Source organism: Glycine soja, chromosome 12, assembly GCF_004193775.1.
Source record: "Glycine soja cultivar W05 chromosome 12, ASM419377v2, whole genome shotgun sequence".
Lineage (NCBI taxonomy): Eukaryota > Viridiplantae > Streptophyta > Magnoliopsida > Fabales > Fabaceae > Glycine > Glycine soja.
The window spans coordinates 2,941,512-2,958,551 of record NC_041013.1 but is presented as its reverse complement, the minus strand read 5'-3'; the positions used below and the strand labels follow the sequence as shown (position 1 = coordinate 2,958,551).

Here is a 17,040-nt window from a genome sequence, read left to right as displayed (position 1 = left end):
CTAAACTCCTTTATTGCTTTATATGTTTACGCTCGTGCTTTAATTTGTGGATTGTGGTTAGGATTTTTATTTATTTTTCTCAAGTAATGCTAAATCCTCCTGGAATATCTCCTACTAATAAATATTGAATGAAAAGTAAAATTATCTATTGCCTTAAAAGTAAGAAACATATTTAAAATTTATCAAAAAATATAATAGGAAGATTTATAGAAGGATATAGCAAGAGGATTAAGAATTATTCATTCTGTCATAACGTAAATAGATGTGGAGCCGCTTCTTGGCACTTGGGCGACAAGCTGTATAAAAATACGTGGCTAACGATTTTTTGGCAGAGGAAGGACAAAGAAAATGGCTGCAAATAGGAACTGAAATCAAGGATAAGGACGTCCAAGCAAATGGACAAGAAATTAACAAAGACGGAGACTAGTAGAGAGAGAGAGAGAGAGAGTGGAGCAGCACTGTATAATGCAATCCGTGGGCAGAAAAGTTAGTTGATTTTGAATTTTTGACTTGGTCTTTCTTTTCATCCGTGAAGAGCAAAGCATGATAATTGATAACCATATAATTATATAACAATCTTTTTTATTTTAATGTGCCGTGCCCATCTGAGAATGACTCCTCCTTACTATATTCCAAACTTCAATTTCGAGACTCTTACCTTTCCAGACCAACCGTTAGAAAAAAGAATAAGTTGGTTGGTCTTACTCTTTTTTATCGTCAAATGTTAGTGATTAGTAGGGGGATTTGAAGTTGCGACCTTTTCTCATTCTTTTCTACCTTCACCACTAGATCAAACTTATATTTCCCTTAGTCTTTGCTTCTTGGTTTGGATTTCTGAAACTTCTTATCTTCAAACATGTGGGGTCTAAGATAATAGTAAGACAATCATTTTTCTTAGCCATCGTTGTGTTTGCTCTGCAGGTTCTATTCACTTTCTTTCTTGTACTGCTTCTAATATGCTTTTTCTTTATGTTTCTAATCAACAATCATCTCTTATCTGTTATTTATATATTAATTGTAGTTTAGTTTTGTTCTCTTTTATAACTAAAAAGTTTTTTCTCTAAAGCTACAGATCTCATATATAAATATGAAGGAAAAGAGAGACTTTTCTGAATTTGTGTCAGAATTAATAGTTCTGGCTGATGAGGTTGCCTCATTTGCTAAGAATCCTGAAATTGAGATAGTAGAGGATGCTTTTACTGAGTTTGCCATGTTGGTTGAGAAATTTGCTCCAATCTTGAATGATTTGAGAGACAAAAGCAAAATTATGGACAAGTCAGCTATCAGAAAGTCGTTGGAATCTCTTATGAATGAGCTTACCCGGGCTAAAGCTTTGATCAGAAGCTCCTCTTTGAAAGAGCGCATCAAACGAATTGAGGGCATAGCACATGATCTCGGTCGATCATTAGGCATGCTGCGTGTGGCAAGCCTTGAAGTGTCCATAGATTTTAGAGAAAAGATTGGTACATTACAAAAAAAGCTGATGAATGTGAGATTTGGTGGGAATACGAGTCTAACTTCAAGTTCAATATCAACATTTGTCAATGAAGAAAAGGTGGGAGGGGAAATAGAACAGGAGATAAATAATGTTACTGGAGATGATGTTTTACTACACCTCAAGAATGGTGATGCTGAAGAATTTGCAGTTGCACTCTTAAGGCTAAAAAAGTTCATCAGGGGTGGAAAACTGGATAGCGGTTTAATTAACGTGGAAGCTGCTGTTTCCATTCTTTTTAATCGTCTATTTTCATGTAAGACAGGCAATAGATTGACAATCATTCAATTGCTAAGAAGTGTTGCTTTGCAAAATGATGAGATGAAGGTAAAGTCCTGCAAGTAAGGTGGTGTTTCTTATACTTGTTGGTCTAAAATCACAGAACTTCTAGTTGTTAGTTATCTTACGATATGAAATAGTACTATGCAGGAGAAGATGACAAAGAATGAGTTATTATCAGCAGTGGTGAAATCTCTAACAAGAGACACTGAAGAGAGGAGGGAATCAGTGGGACTGTTGCTAGAACTCTCTGACCTTCCTGCAGTTAGACGGAAGATTGGAAGAATTCAGGGGTGTATTGTTATGTTAGTTTCTATCCTTAATGGAGTTGATCCTGTTGCTTCACGTGATGCAGCAAAGTTGTTGGATATATTATCAAATAATACTCAGAATGCACTTCTTATGGCTGAGGCTGGTTACTTTGGGCCACTAGTGCAGTATTTGAATAAAGGTGATGCATAATTTTCCAACATTTTGCTCTTTATGACATGAAGCATCTATTAATAATGTTAATACAAGTGATTTGAGTAGCATAGTTGGTAGATTTTATAGAAACTGCAAACTTAGCTCCCGTTTTTACCTAAGCAGTCCACTAAAAGTTCTTTAGTTTGTTATGTGTGTAGTCTATAGATGAGACGGTAGCCAGAACAGAAGTAAATTTCTTTGCATTCCCTTAACTTGAAAATTTCAACCCGTGTTATAGCAGGTTCTGACATGACCAAGATCCTCATGGCAACAACACTTTCTAGGCTGGTGCTCACTGATCATAGCAAACTTACCCTTGGACAAGATGGGGCAATTGAGCCCCTTGTGAGAATGTTCAATTCTGGAAAACTTGAGTCCAAGTTATCAGCTCTAAATGCACTGCAAAATCTTTCCAGCTTGACAGAAAATGTGGAACGCTTGATCAAAACTGGAATTGTAGGATCTTTGCTACAACTTCTTTTCTCGGTAACATCTGTGCTCATGACTCTACGGGAGCCTGCATCAGTTATCCTTGCAAGAATTGCTGAGTCAGAAACTGTTCTTGTCAATAAAGGTGTCGCTCAGCAGATGCTCTCACTTTTGAATCTTTCCAGCCCTGTGATTCAAGGTCATCTATTAGAAGCTCTAAATAGCATTGCTTCCCATCCTTGTGCCTCCAAAGTGAGAAGCAAAATGAAGGACAAAGGTGCACTTCAGCTAATTTTACCCCTTCTGAAGGAAACAAAAATGAAAATAAGGAGCAAGGCATTGAATTTGCTATATACTCTCTCCGAAGATCTAACAGATGAGTTGACAGCACATTTTGATGAAACGCATCTTTTTGACATTGTTAACATTGTCTTATCATCAACATCAGATAGCGAAAAGGCTGCTGCTGTTGGCATACTGAGTAATCTTCCTGTTAGTGATAAAAAAGTGACAGATGTACTGAAGAGAGCGAATTTGTTGCCCGTTTTGGTATCCATTATGGATTCAGGCACGAGAAGTAACTCACCAGCAAAAAGTATCTTAATGGAGAGTATTGCAGGCGTTGCAATCCGGTTCACAAGCTCCTCCGACAAGAAATTGCAACTTCTTTCAGCACAACATGGGGTGATTCCTTTGCTTGTAAAACTGCTCTCAAGTGGTTCAGCAATCACAAAATTCAAAGCCGCAACCGCTCTTGCTCAACTATCACAGAATTCTCCGTCTCTTAGGCGGTCTAGGAAGTCGAGGTGGTTGTGTGTTGCTCCCTCAGTGAATGCATATTGTGAAGTTCATGATGGTTATTGCTTTGTTAGCAGCACATTTTGTCTGATCAAGGCAGGAGCTGTTTCTCCCCTTATCCAAATATTGGAAGATAAGGATTGGGAAGCAGTGGAAGCTGCTCTGAATGCCCTTTCAACTCTATTGCAAGATGAAATCTGGGAAGGTGGTGCCAATTGCATAGCCAAATTGTCAGGTGTAGAAGCTATTGTAAATGTATTAGAAGCAGGTGATGTGAAGGTTCAAGAAAAAGCGCTATGGATGTTGGAGAGAATATTCAGGGTTGAAGAACACAGAATGAAATATGCAGAATTCGCCCAGATGGTTCTTATTGATATGGCACAGAGGAGTGATTGTAGATTGAAGTCTACAGTTGCAAAAGTCTTAGCAGTGCTGGAGCTGCTACTAGTTCAATCAAGTTATTTCTGATACAAAGTGTATCACTATGATTCATGTTATGGCAGTGAACTTATTTTGGGTTCCATTCATTTATATTTTTTTGTGTACATGCGTGTATTTAATCTTATTTTATTTGAACCACACAGTGCCATAATGGTATTAGTACATGTATTTTTTTTCTAAACTCTCCGGTTTATTAGGAAAAATAAATCCCGACTAATCCGAAATTCAATCAAGAGGTAAGTAAAGATTGACCAAGAATTATTTTCACAAAGGATCAAACATAGTGATCCAAATGATTCAATTTTAACTTTAACACATGTATTTATAGGGAGAGAAATAGAAAATTTTTTATCCTATGTATATTATCAAGTTGATCCATCACCTTTTTTTTTATTAGGTTTTATATTCGTTGATGAAGGTAATGTATAGATGAACATATTTCTCATTCAAAATCATGCGAGCTTATTAGTAACATTTTACAAAAGGGATTTTATTTTATTTTATTTGATAATCACCGTAATTAGGGTGTTAGACTCCTTAGTGATACCCAAGGTATTCCCTTAAATCTTTAGATTGATCATGAGATTAATCTTTGATTGAGACTTAATCACACTTAAAATTTCAAGTCATCTTTCCACAAACTCAGCATGTGTTATATACTAACTGAGTTTACGGAAGTGGACTTTGACAGCAAAGTTGTTAGAGTTGAATAATTCGCGCCACCATTAATAAAATTGGTAAGCCCATCCCGTTTAGGAAAGTATGGACTAAGAAGGAGGTAATGTAAGACAATAAAATTAAGGTAAAATTACAAAAAAAATGCCTAATAAAATTGATGTGGCAACTCATGTAGCCCTGTAATTAATTTGCAGCTTTATTGTGGAGGAAAAAAAGTACATATCAGGATAATTATATGATAGGTGGATCTTGTCTTGAGTTAATTACTTTTCTCTTCAATCTCTCTTGTCCTTGTTTTGCTTGTTCAAATTTCCAAAAATAGGATGTGTTAGTTGAAGATCCAATGCCTTAACAGACCGAAATCAATGCTCTGATGATATTATCTCAACTGACTAAATCAGCGGATGAAGGCTAATTATTAACTTTGTAGGTGTTTTTTCTCTCATTTGAAAATTTCCACTAATTATTTATTATAACACGTACATTAAACTAAAACATAGTTACATACGTAAAAAAACTTGCAATTGTTTTATAAGGAATCAGATTAGTTACACTTCCATTCCCTTCCAGCAGCTGGGTTTGAGAAGACAATTGATTATATAGGTGACAAAGATGCCACATTTTCTTTTCTGTCTCATTTTTATTATTATTATTGTCTGAGAAATTATCAATAAAATAAAACAGAGATTGTATTTGCATATCTTTGTAGGTTTTGTTAGTAAACAAAAGAAAAGGAAACATGAAGGACGCAGATGTGTCAAGGCAGATCCAGCAGATGATCAGGTTCATCCGTCAAGAGGCTGAAGAGAAAGCTAATGAAATATCTGTTGCTGCTGAAGAGGTATGAATATTTAATCTATATCTTTTTAACATTTTCTAGCTTCGGTTGTTATCAAATATCCACGTAAATAGTAATACCAACGGTGAGATGATGATTTATTCTTAGGAAAAAATTGATTTGTTATATTGCTCTGATTCGTTATAGGAATTCAATATTGAGAAACTGCAATTGCTTGAAGCTGAAAAAAGAAAGATCAGGCAAGAGTACGAACGAAAAGCCAAACAAATTGACGTTCGAAGAAAGATGTAAGGTTATGTGTTTCGTTTTCATACTAATTGATCACAATGCACAAATGAACGAATTAACAATATAAACTATAAAGATATTTCACGTATAAATTTAGAAATGTTAAACGAAACTCGTTTGTTTCGTGAGCAGTGAATACTCAACACAACTGAATGCAGCCCGAATAAAAGTGCTTCAAGCACAAGATGATGCGGTGGGTGCTATGAAGGACGCTGCTAAAAAGGGGCTTTTACGTATCTCAAATGATAAGAAAGTATACAGGAAACTCGTCAAAGACATGATTGTTCAGGTATTTGATACATAACGATAACGCTATTATCATTTCTGCATCCAAATTTAATTTTTGCACAGCACAATTTGAAGGAAGTTATTAAGGGAGATTTTATGATAAATAATATCCATGAAGATATGGTCTATTACCAAAAGTCTGAACCAATTGATGTCGTGTGATTCATGTAACGACCTCACCTAATGAGATAACCCTTATGTTGTTGTTATGTCCTATTCTAAATTTCAGTTTTGGTCTCGAAGCATACGGGAATTGAGAATGATGATTGACATGCAATTATTTATTTGAAAAACAGACACTTGATTTTCTTGCACATGTTGTAGGGTTTACTACGCCTGAGGGAACCATCAGTGCTATTAAGATGCAGAGAGAGTGACCGTAAGCTTGTTGAGTCATTGATAGAGGAAGCCAAAAAAGAATACTCGGAGAAAGCCAATATGCAAGCCCCTAAGATTGCCCTTGATGATCGTGTTTACCTCCCACCGTCGCCAAAGAACAGTGCCGTGGATTCCCATGAACCTTATTGGTAACTCCTTTTGTTAATTCAACATTTAAACTAGCAGTTATGTGTGTCCTACCTTTGGATAAGCGTTGTTAAATGGCAGAATGGCATGGTGGATTTTTTGCCAACTGCCATAAGCAATTTGTGAAGGGAGGCCCGCCATGGCAGTGTCATAAGGCGCAATGACATGTTTATATGGCAGAATTTCAGTCTTCCGATAACTCTGCTTTGGATACGTACAATTTCATTACAATGTCATATTTTCATACCGATATGTATGCCATTTTATCTCATGACTTAATTAACATTGTCATGTCTTGAACAAAGGATTATTCTAATCATTACTTACCAAGATCATGACAGTGTCATATTGTACTACTATACTAGCACACAACTAACTCAACTTAAATGACTCGTTTGTTTTTTTTTGTGTGTAAATTGTTTCAATAAAGCACCGGAGGAATAGTATTGGCCTCAGAGGATGGGAAGATTGTGTTGGAAAATACCCTTGATGCACGGCTTGATGTCATTTTCCGGCAGAAACTACCTGAGGCATGTTCATATTGCGTTACACTCCTTACTTCTTCCATTCACTTTAATTAGAATTTTGACTTTTACATAAAAAGGTTATTCTGTCAAGACTTATATGTAGTTATTGGTGTTCTTGCAGGTAAGGAAGCGCCTGTTAGGTTGAACAACATACTGCAATTTGAATTCTCGCTTTATGTCAGCAAATGGAAGAGCAAGGATGTTGCCACTTCTTTTCTGCTGAGCCTGATGATCAAAGCAAATGCACCACCCCTTTTGTTTTTTTTTTCTCTAAGACCAAGTTTTAAATGTTAAGTCTCTTTATTTTTGTAATTTTTAATTTTAATAAGCTAGACTAGAGGAAGAACATTTCAGTAATGTTTTTCCGGTACATTTTTTTTTCTCAGAAGAGAGTAATAAAATAGACTATTTAAAATTTGACACAAATTTTAAACAAAAAACAAGAGTGGGGGTTCTCGGCTGGGGGATGGCTTGAATTTTAAATTGTGGTCAGCAACCGTAATTGCGGCTGCAGCATCAACCATATTTTTATGCAATTGACTGCAGTATAAAGTTTTTTTGTTTCACCTTAACGTGATCGTAACGATAATTTAAAATCATGTGAATCACGCTTCTTTTAGTTCTTGTCTTGCATATAAAAGAAAAAAAATTGGGCCTTGCATGTCTCTTTGGTAAGGGAGTGAATTGGATTGAAATTTTAAAATATTATTTTAAGAATAGAATGACTTACAAAATTTTTTAGAAAAACTTTTAGAATCAATATGTTATGGTTTATATGGTAAGAATTTTAAAGATTCAAAAGGTTTTCATGAATTTTTAGAAAACGTTTCAAATTATAAAATTCGCAACAAAGATAACAAAGAAATAATAACGTTGGGCTAAAAAAAATCAATATAATTTTTCTAATTTTTGTATAACTAATTGATTTTACCATATATTGTCTTAGAGCAGCATTTCTCCACATATTTAAAGTTATATTAGTCCAATATTAGATTCAAAATTACGAAGATAAAGATTTGCCATTCAAACAAAATGGTAAATGAAAAAAAAAATAGTAGAAGGATCTTTTACCTAATTGTAGAGAAAGTTTGTAAAAAATGAAGAGTTAATGTATCTTTTAGTTCATTATGTTCATAGTTTTTTTTTATATATTGCATTTTGAAAGTTTTATTTTGGTTCTTTATATTTTTAAAATATATCGTTTTAGTCCTTTTTCAATTTTTCATTAAAATATTTGTATTTTGTTAACTTTTAAATTTTAAAAATGATCACAATGATATATTAAAAACATAAATGACTAGAATGAAACTTTTAAAATTGAATCTACCGAAACAAAAGGGTATTTGTGATAAATTTTACATTTATTCTTTTGAAATAATGAAAGACCCATGGGTTGCTACATAAAAAATTGTTTATTGTTTTTTTTAGACAAGGGATCTGAGTTGATAAGAAATATTTCTTTTTTTAATATAAGTTTGTTATTTTTCTTTTTCCTTAAGCCTAAAATAATAAAATTCTGTTGGTACGAAATATAATGAACCCAAAATGACATTAAATTATTTTTAAATTATGGTAGAGACAAAAGCGGGGGTGAGGAAGTAATTTTTTTGGGTTGACAAATAGAGGTGAAGTTACAAAGGAGAATGAACCCCTGTCCATTGTGATTAAAAATAATTGGTGAATTAAATTATTATCGCTATTAAATGTTTAAATTGAATAATAATAATAATATGAGAATGAAAGTTATTATTGTTAGTTTGAAATTCATCTTTTCTTCATTTACTTAACGATTTTTAATTTTTTAAATAAAAAGAGATAATGACAATTTGTAGTTGTTACTATGTTAACTTAACTGTTAAGGGAGTCAAGCTCAATTGGTTAAGTAATGACAAGTGAGTTATTATAAACCCTTTAACACCATATTTGATTCATACTGATAAAAAATGTTAACTATTTTAAAATTAAAAAAATGACCAAAATAATATATTTTGAAAACATAAATGACCAAAACGAAATTTTTAAAACATGACATACAAAAGCGAAACGATTGAGAAACCTAATGAACCAAAAGTAATATTAAACCATTTTAAAATTTAAAAATTAACAAAATACTAACTTTTTCAGTGGAAAATTGAAAGATTATCAAAATGATACATTTTGAAAACATAAAAGATCATACTAATTAATGTTTTTAAAATTTAATGTACTAAAGAGAAACAAGTATAAAATATAATACATAAAAAATGACATTAAAATAAAACTAAAAGAAATAAATGATTGTATTGTATCTATGTCTGACTGTCAATATAAAAAAAAGAGTATAAGAGTCTACCAATATAAAAATAATTTATAAGAAATCTATATGTTTTTGAATATCCATATTTTTTTGTTATAAAAAATATATGATTGGATATCATTATTTTTGTTGCCCTCCTAAAAAAATTCAAATAATCCTAATTAAACATCACAAGACTTATTTAATTATAAAAAAATAAAATCCAAACATCAAAAGACAAAAACTACAGTCATCCAAAATTATTAAAGAAGAAACCTAATCTCATCTTCCGATATATATATCTGTATAAATTTTTTGCTGTGTTAGTATATTTTTTGAACGAGGAAGACGTTATTGGGTCGGGCCCCATTGATACGTGAAGTAAAACGGGCTTTATGACAATGATCGAGGCCCATTAATAATAGCATTCTTCCCCCATTATATATCGTTCTTGCCTCAAACAAAATAGTTTCGCTGCCGCCTCTTCTTCGAGTTGTAACCTCTCTCTTCAACCCTAACTTAGGGTTTATGTTCTAAAACCCTTTTCAGGTTTCTCTCTTTTCTTTTTCGCCTCTCTCTCTTTTCATGCTACACCATAGTACTAGTCTCATCATTAGGTTTATCATTTTACGTTTCTGGATTTTTTTATAGTTATTAACTTATTTTTTGCTGGTCACTTGTGCTTGTTGTGATGATCAATGCGTTAGTGTAGTGTCTCTTTTAGAAAAGGTGTGTCTGCTTTGTTGGGGTCAACGTTTACACGTTTTCTGTGCTTATTCTTCTTTGGTGTTTGTGAGTTCATTTACGGGATGTTTTGGTGCTTGTTTTTATTTTTTATTTTTTATTTTTTCAGGTTGATTGGAGGAGATAAAAATGCTCGTGTTGTTTGAAACCCCTGCGGGTTTTGCCCTGTTTAAAGTGCTGGATGAAGGCAAGCTTTCTAAAGTTGAGGTAATAATCTTTCTTCACGCGTTTCTTCGTTTTGTTGAAAATGGAAAACTACCATGGTTGGATTTTTCTTGTAGAAAGTTTTCAGTTAACCTTTTCTTTTGCTTAGGTCGCTTTTTTTATGAGGACTGGGTTTTTCTTATTTTTAATTGTTGAAAGGTTTGCATCTTCAGAAATCTCTGATTATTTCCTGGATCTTAGTATGACGTGTTGCATTGCACTATTACTTCAAAAAATGTACTACTTGTAAATATTTGGTATGATCCACAATTTTTTTTAACTATTTCGGGGTCTTATATCTCATTATTTGAATTTTGTAATTAAATAAGTTTCGTGTTTGAATTTTTGGAATTAAACGAGTTTGTATTATAACTAAGCATGTTTGGATATGTGTCGTGGATCAGATGACGTGTGTCCTCTTGAAGCACCCAGTAGTTGCTTCTCCTTATTTCTCCCAGAATGATGCCATTTTATATATTTACGCGAGTCTTCTGAAAGAAACATGCTAATAATGTTCTGTGTTTCGTTCCTACTTCCTCAAGCTTAGTTTAATTTATACGTGCTTCTTTACACAGGACTTGTGGAAGAACTTTTCCAGCGCAGATACTGCTAGACAGGTTCTCTTTTTTGCTCTTCTTCCCACCCATTCTTCCCTGTTTATTGTAGGTTTGCTGATGTCAGCAATATGATATTGGGGAAACTGTACTTAATCTATTTATATGCATCCATTTTCTAGTATTTAGTAAATTTTCTAATTGCCAGTGAAGCTAACCCCAATTTATGCAAACTTAGGTGGTCAAGTTGAAAGCATTTTCTAAATTTGAGAACACTTCAGAAGCTCTAGAGGCAGCTACTTTACTTATTGATGGAAAAGCTAGCAAGGGTCTGCGCAAGTTCCTGCGTGTTCATTGTGAAAATGAAACACTAGGTGTGGCAGATTCAAAGCTTGGGAATGTGATCAAGGAGAAATTGGTGGGTCACCTAAGTTTCCCTTAGAAACCTATGAAATGACAGGCTACATTCCACTTATCTAATAGCTAACTTGATTATTTATTTTGTTGATCCTTTCAGAAAATTGACTGTATTCACAACAATGCAGTTATGGAGTTGATGAGAGGCGTTAGAAATCAGTTAACTGAACTTATATCTGGTCTAGCTGTTCAAGACATGGCCCCAATGAGCTTGGGTTTATCTCACAGCTTATCCAGATACAAATTGAAGTTTAGTGCAGAGAAGGTGTGTTTTCTGTTGACTTTATGGTTATATGGAATTGATGTTATCATTGTACTCGCTGTACCATTTTATATTCTGTTTTCCTAGTTAAGTATATTGATATCACTGTAGAATTTTATATTATGTTGAGGTCTATATCCTACTCTGCTATTCACTAAAGAAATTCTCCACAAATTTGGTTATTAGTTGATATGGATAAAGATATCAGGGTATTATTCCAAAGATGGTGTAGTAAGTTTTATTTTTGTAAAACACATCATGGGAGGAAAGTAACATAGTTAGAATAAGAGTAATTAGTTGTTCTAACTTCTTAGTAGTTGTCATTTTTTATCTTGTATGTGAATTCCATCCGATATGCCCTTTTTATTTCAATTTAAACTCTTTTAGATCATGCTTTTTATGAGGAAAGTATGTCCCATATGGGGCTTTTGTCATTGCCACAATAATTATATTAAAAGATGTTTTATATGCATATGCCAGATCAGTTATCTAGATTCATAGTTTGCATGTTGTCTCATACCTGTGTTGTTTCCCATTGAGGACCTGTATTTTTTGGGTGATCATATCTTTTTGAGGTTTATCTGGCTATTTTTTTTGCATGTCTGAATAACTGACACCAAAGTAATAGCTTAAGCATTTAACAGTACACAATTGTTTAGAATGGGAATAGGTACGGATGGCAAAACGGGCCAGGCTAGGTGGGCCGACCTGTCAGCCCACTATCAATTTGGCAGAGCAGGATGGAGAACCCAACCCGTCAACCAGCTGTGGCTTGCCCTGCCACCCCAGTGGGCCAATGGCGGGGCAGGGCAGGTTGGCCCGCTGGCCCACCATACATTTATTTATTTTTTTTAAATGTAAATACTAGTAGGTGTTTAGGATTTGGGTTGTCACATTGTATTTTTTAAGTTTATAGTGTTGTTCAAAAATCAAAATATATATTTTTTGTTTTTATATTATTTTATAAATTCAATTTCTCTAATACTTACAAGAAAATTTATATTAAAATCAAATTTAGAATAAACAATTGATATAGTTTACATTTTTAACTAAACTTGTTCATTTAGGTTAGTTTTATGAAATATTTTTTCTGGTGGGCCAGCCCACCCTGTCCCGTTTTTGATGGGCTAGTGGTGATGCGGGCCGGCCTGCTTTGCCACCCCTAGGCTAGGAATAGGATGAATCTTTGAACCTTCAGAGGTGGACCTTACAAGCAAGATTGTGTCCATTATTCACATTTCTAAATCACTGAGTTTGATATGATCTAGTTTTGTAATGGCAGTTTTGACCAATGAAATGATTGTTCAGTGTTTTTTCTCTCCCAGTTTTCGCCTTATATTTTTGAACCAACTATTTCTGACTTTAAAATGTTTTTTTTAGGTGGATACCATGATTGTCCAGGCTATTGGTTTACTAGATGATCTTGATAAAGAGTTGAATACCTATGCCATGAGGGTTCGAGAATGGTATGGTTGGCATTTTCCCGAGCTTACTAAAATAATACAGGACAACATCCTATATGCCAGGGCAGTCAAGTTGATGGGTGATCGTGTTAATGCAGCTAACCTGGATTTCTCTGAGGTAGAATTTTTATGATTTGTCAATAACATGCTGCTAATGGTTTTTTCATTTTAGCTAACATGGTTCACAATCAGATATAATGTTGATTTTTTACTCTAATTCTGGACAATTTAGACAACCTTTATATTTACTAATAGCAAATCTATAATGCTTATTGAGGCAAAAGACATTTTTATGTTTGAATATGCTTCTATCTAGTTTTTTTAATAATTTTCTTTCATCCAAAATCATCTCACAGATTTTGCCAGAGGAAGTTGAGGCAGAGCTGAAGGAGGCATCTGTAATATCTATGGGAACTGAAATTGGTGAGCTTGATTTGGCAAATATTAGAGAACTCTGTGACCAGGTTTTGTCTCTCTCGGAATACAGGGCACAACTCTATGATTATTTGAAGAGTAGAATGAACACCATTGCACCCAATTTGACTGCAATGGTTGGGGAGCTTGTTGGTGCTCGCCTCATTGCCCATGGTGGTAGCTTATTAAATCTTGCAAAGCAGCCTGGCAGTACTGTGCAAATTCTTGGTGCTGAGAAGGCTCTCTTTAGGGCACTAAAGACTAAGCATGCTACTCCCAAGTATGGTCTTATATACCATGCTTCCTTGATTGGTCAGGCAGCTCCAAAGTTCAAGGGGAAAATTTCCCGGTCACTTGCAGCAAAGACGGCATTGGCTATTAGGTGTGATGCTCTTGGAGATAGCCAAGATAACACCATGGGATTGGAGAACAGAGCCAAGGTACTTGTTATATCTTGTATGGTTATATTGCTTTTTTCTTTCAGACTTTTAACAAGTTTTAGTTGCAGCTTGAAGCACGATTGAGGAACCTTGAAGGCAAAGAGTTAGGTCGTTTTGCTGGTTCTGCCAAGGGAAAGCCCAAGATAGAAGCATACGACAAGGACCGAAAGAAAGGAGCTGGAGGACTGATAACCCCGGCCAAGGTTTGTTTCTTGCACCTTTTGGTTTTGTTGATTTAATTTTACCTTCTGTTTGTGCTGATTGTTATTTTCCTTGTAGACATATAATCCTTCAGCTGATTCAGTTATTGGGCAAATGGTCAATTCTGCTATGGATGAAGATGCACAAGAGCCTTCTGTTGCTGATAAAAAGAAAGAAAAGAAAGAAAAGAAGGAAAAGAAGAAAAATGAAGGGGATGAAACTGTGCAAGCTGATGGTGACGTTGGTGAGGAACCAGAACCAGAAGTTGTGAAAAAGGAAAAGAAGAAGAAAAGGAAGGAAACTGAGAGTGCTGAGTTGCAGAATGGGAATGACGATAATGCAGGAGAAAAGAAGAAAAAGAGAAAGAAGCATGCCGAGAAGGAAGAATCTCCTGAAATGCCAAGCAAGAAGAAAGGCAAAAAAAAGAAAAGTGGGGACTAAGGTGAAGTCATCTGCTAATCAATCTGGTGAATGACAACCATTTTTGTATACTCCGGGCAGCTCAGTAGTTTGTTTGGTATAATTTTTGTTTTCATTTTTATGCAATTTGTAGCTTTATACATCCTTTATTATTATTTAATGGGCTTGAGTGGATAATTTGATGCAATCATGTTTATGAATGGAAGATGGTGGTGCGCTACCCTTTGTAATGCTATTTTTTTACGCTTCTTTTCTGATTCACCTTCGCATAAGTAACGTGAGTTTAGTTAAGTCGAGCTAGTCGCTTTTTCTATGGTTTGGTTATGTGCGGAGTAGTGAATGTTGTGTTTGGTATGTTGCTAGGCCATGTTCGACAAGCCTGAGGGAAAAAAGCTAGCTTTTGTCCAAACATTGGTTCAGGGTTGCATATGAAGATTTTGATGTCAAAAGGTTAAAATTATTCAACGTTAATTCAAGTCAAGATCAAGAGAAATGATTTCCAATAGTCTTTTATATGTTAAAAGAATTTTTTAAAAATATTATAAATATTTGGCCTTAAAAGACTTAAGTTTTTTAAATCTCTTATGAAGTTTGATCAAGAGAAATGATTCCCAATAGTCTTTTATATATTAAAAGAATTTTTTTAAAAATATTGCAAATATTTGGCCTTAAAAGACTAAGTTTTTTAGATCTCTTATGAAGTTTTTAAGTAATTTTACATCTTTGAAAGATATGTATTTTTCTTTGGTAATGTATTTCAGAAAATTTGAATTTCAAAAATTAATTGTGTAATTGATTATTACAAATACAGTGACCTATAAATACGAGACTTGTGTTCGAAATTCTTTAGAAATTTTTTAGGACATTCATTTTTCTATTCTCTCACAAGAAAACTTTTGGTCAAACACTTATAAAATTATTAAAGATTCTTATAAGTTTTTCAAGTAATGTTATGTACTTCAAAAAATAATTTGTTGTTGTAATCAAGAGACAGTGGGTCTCTTGAAGGGTAATCGTGGTTCAGAAGTTATAAGCACGGCGTAGTCGAACTAGTATAAAATTGAATTTGTAATTCTCTCTTCTCTAAACTCTTTTACTTTATTGCAGTTTAATTTTTTTTATTTTACATATTTAAAGAAACATCAAGTAAATTGTTCATTACTTCTTTTTCTGCATATTATGTCAGGAAATTTTTTTTAAATTTAATTCATCCCTCTTAAATTATTGAGACCATTTATTTAACTTACTTCTCTCGTCATGGCAACTCTGATTAATAATTCAAGTGATCATAATATTAAGTTTAAAAATGATCAAATCTTTACTACTCGAACTAACCGTCATTAGTACATTCTTTTGACCTTTAATAATCGTATATGATGAAACAGTTCATACATCACCTCCAAAGAAAGGTGTAATGCAAGCAAGTTGCAACATGGTTTTAAATTTTGACAATATGAATCATGCATGTTAATTAGTCTCTAGTCAGAGTTTTCTTGTTAGCCATTAGTGGTCTAATAGTGGTCAATTGCCTGGATGACCATGATTCACACTTACGAGATGTTTCCACCATGTCAAGATAGTGGGATAACTAAAAAAACAAAACAGTGCATGGGGTCTAATTGATTAGAAACGTTCGTACGAATTTACTTGAATTTATAAAAACAATTTATGATCTTTTTATTTTCTTTTATTAAATTTCATAATTAAGTTCGTAAATTAGTTTTATTAAATAAGTGTCTAATAAAGTTGTTATTTTTATGTCTTTAACAATGTTGGTTATCCAAATATGTTAAATAACTTGTGTGTGAGTTTTACACATTGCATACGGATGATTTTTTCATTTAATTAAAACATCCACACAAGCATATGGAGTTTGTGTATAAAGTGTGTAATTTGAGAGTATAAAAACATAAGAGTTAACAACAGCGTTACTATTTAATTTTATATTAATAGCCCAAGGTAAACTCAAAAAAAAAATATCAATAGTCAACGTTAATTTTAAGTAAAATTAATCTTAATTATTCATGAACTGTACGTATTATTTCTTCATCCGTCTTATTTTGATCCTTCTCATGTATAATTACTTATTATTAAGTGGATCTATCTCGTTTTTATAGAATATTTGTTTATATATTTATATATGAGGAAAACTACATAAATATACAGTCAACAATTTTCAAGTAATTAAAACAATACGTGAGTTATTTATAGGCTGCATGCACGATCAATGTTTTTAAAAAACTATTAAAAATAAAATAAAAATATAATTATTTATTTAAAATAGACTAATCTTGACAGGTCTAAACTTATATATATAGATTGTATCTGCACTAGATAACTATATAATCTCTCTCTCTCTCTCGATGTGTTGGATTCAACTTCTTATTAGCTTAATCAGAATGAAGTTAGGCTTAGAGAATAAAATCTGTCTGCCATGTAAAAGACGAAGTAAAGAAATTGCCAAATTGGCCAATTACAGAAGATTTTTATGGATGGACACTAACTCTCTGTCACTATCATTAGAGGGGTTGACAAAGACAAACGACAGAATTGAACACTTTTGAGAAGCATGTACCACTCATCCATTTATGATTTATCAGTGGCTCCTAATTCCCAAACTATGAAAGAATTGTT

At 33.4% G+C, this 17,040-nt stretch overlaps 3 protein-coding genes across 10 annotated transcripts; all 3 read left to right on the top strand.

Annotated features, from left to right (window-relative positions):
• The first annotated feature begins 619 nt into the window (after positions 1-619).
• LOC114380042 (U-box domain-containing protein 44-like) lies at positions 620-4,088 on the top strand. 8 transcript variants are annotated; one of them, XM_028338950.1, is made up of 4 exons: positions 620-876; positions 1,073-1,836; positions 1,915-2,225; positions 2,478-4,088. In XM_028338950.1, exons 2-4 carry the CDS (start codon positions 1,088-1,090, stop codon positions 3,932-3,934), a joined length of 2,517 nt encoding a protein of 838 aa, XP_028194751.1. In that variant the 5' UTR covers positions 620-876; positions 1,073-1,087; the 3' UTR covers positions 3,935-4,088. The 8 variants fall into 8 exon arrangements, with proteins under 8 accessions (XP_028194751.1, XP_028194750.1, XP_028194747.1 ...); XM_028338949.1 differs by having other exon boundaries at positions 1,067-1,836; XM_028338946.1 differs by having other exon boundaries at positions 620-921.
• Positions 4,089-5,083: 995 nt separating this feature from the next.
• LOC114377946 (V-type proton ATPase subunit E2-like) lies at positions 5,084-7,430 on the top strand. Its single transcript, XM_028336424.1, has 7 exons — positions 5,084-5,188; positions 5,295-5,426; positions 5,571-5,671; positions 5,805-5,961; positions 6,285-6,487; positions 6,916-7,015; positions 7,134-7,430. The coding sequence occupies exons 2-7, from the start codon at positions 5,325-5,327 to the stop codon at positions 7,155-7,157; spliced, it is 687 nt and encodes a 228-aa protein (XP_028192225.1). The 5' UTR covers positions 5,084-5,188; positions 5,295-5,324; the 3' UTR covers positions 7,158-7,430.
• A 2,321-nt stretch (positions 7,431-9,751) lies between these two features.
• On the top strand, positions 9,752-14,667 carry LOC114379873 (probable nucleolar protein 5-2). The gene is made up of 9 exons (XM_028338665.1): positions 9,752-9,836; positions 10,141-10,238; positions 10,811-10,852; positions 11,028-11,207; positions 11,307-11,471; positions 12,849-13,049; positions 13,288-13,785; positions 13,854-13,988; positions 14,065-14,667. Exons 2-9 carry the CDS (start codon positions 10,161-10,163, stop codon positions 14,425-14,427), a joined length of 1,662 nt encoding a protein of 553 aa, XP_028194466.1. The 5' UTR covers positions 9,752-9,836; positions 10,141-10,160; the 3' UTR covers positions 14,428-14,667.
• Positions 14,668-17,040: the final 2,373 nt, after the last annotated feature.

Bases quoted from the DNA above. Each gene is read 5' to 3' on its own strand.
- LOC114380042 (XM_028338950.1), top strand. From the start codon at position 1,088: ATGAAGGAAAAGAGAGACTTTTCTGAATTTGTGTCAGAATTAATAGTT. The intron at 1,837-1,914 runs GTAAGGTGGTGT...GATATGAAATAG, and splicing joins ATGAAGGTAAAGTCCTGCAA to TACTATGCAGGAGAAGATGA. The intron at 2,226-2,477 runs GTGATGCATAAT...CCCGTGTTATAG, and splicing joins AGTGCAGTATTTGAATAAAG to CAGGTTCTGACATGACCAAG.
- LOC114377946 (XM_028336424.1), top strand. From the start codon at position 5,325: ATGAAGGACGCAGATGTGTCAAGGCAGATCCAGCAGATGATCAGGTTC. The intron at 6,488-6,915 runs GTAACTCCTTTT...GTTTCAATAAAG, and splicing joins GATTCCCATGAACCTTATTG to CACCGGAGGAATAGTATTGG. The intron at 7,016-7,133 runs GCATGTTCATAT...GTGTTCTTGCAG, and splicing joins TCCGGCAGAAACTACCTGAG to GTAAGGAAGCGCCTGTTAGG.
- LOC114379873 (XM_028338665.1), top strand. From the start codon at position 10,161: ATGCTCGTGTTGTTTGAAACCCCTGCGGGTTTTGCCCTGTTTAAAGTG. The intron at 10,239-10,810 runs GTAATAATCTTT...TTCTTTACACAG, and splicing joins GCAAGCTTTCTAAAGTTGAG to GACTTGTGGAAGAACTTTTC. The intron at 13,786-13,853 runs GTACTTGTTATA...TTTTAGTTGCAG, and splicing joins GATTGGAGAACAGAGCCAAG to CTTGAAGCACGATTGAGGAA.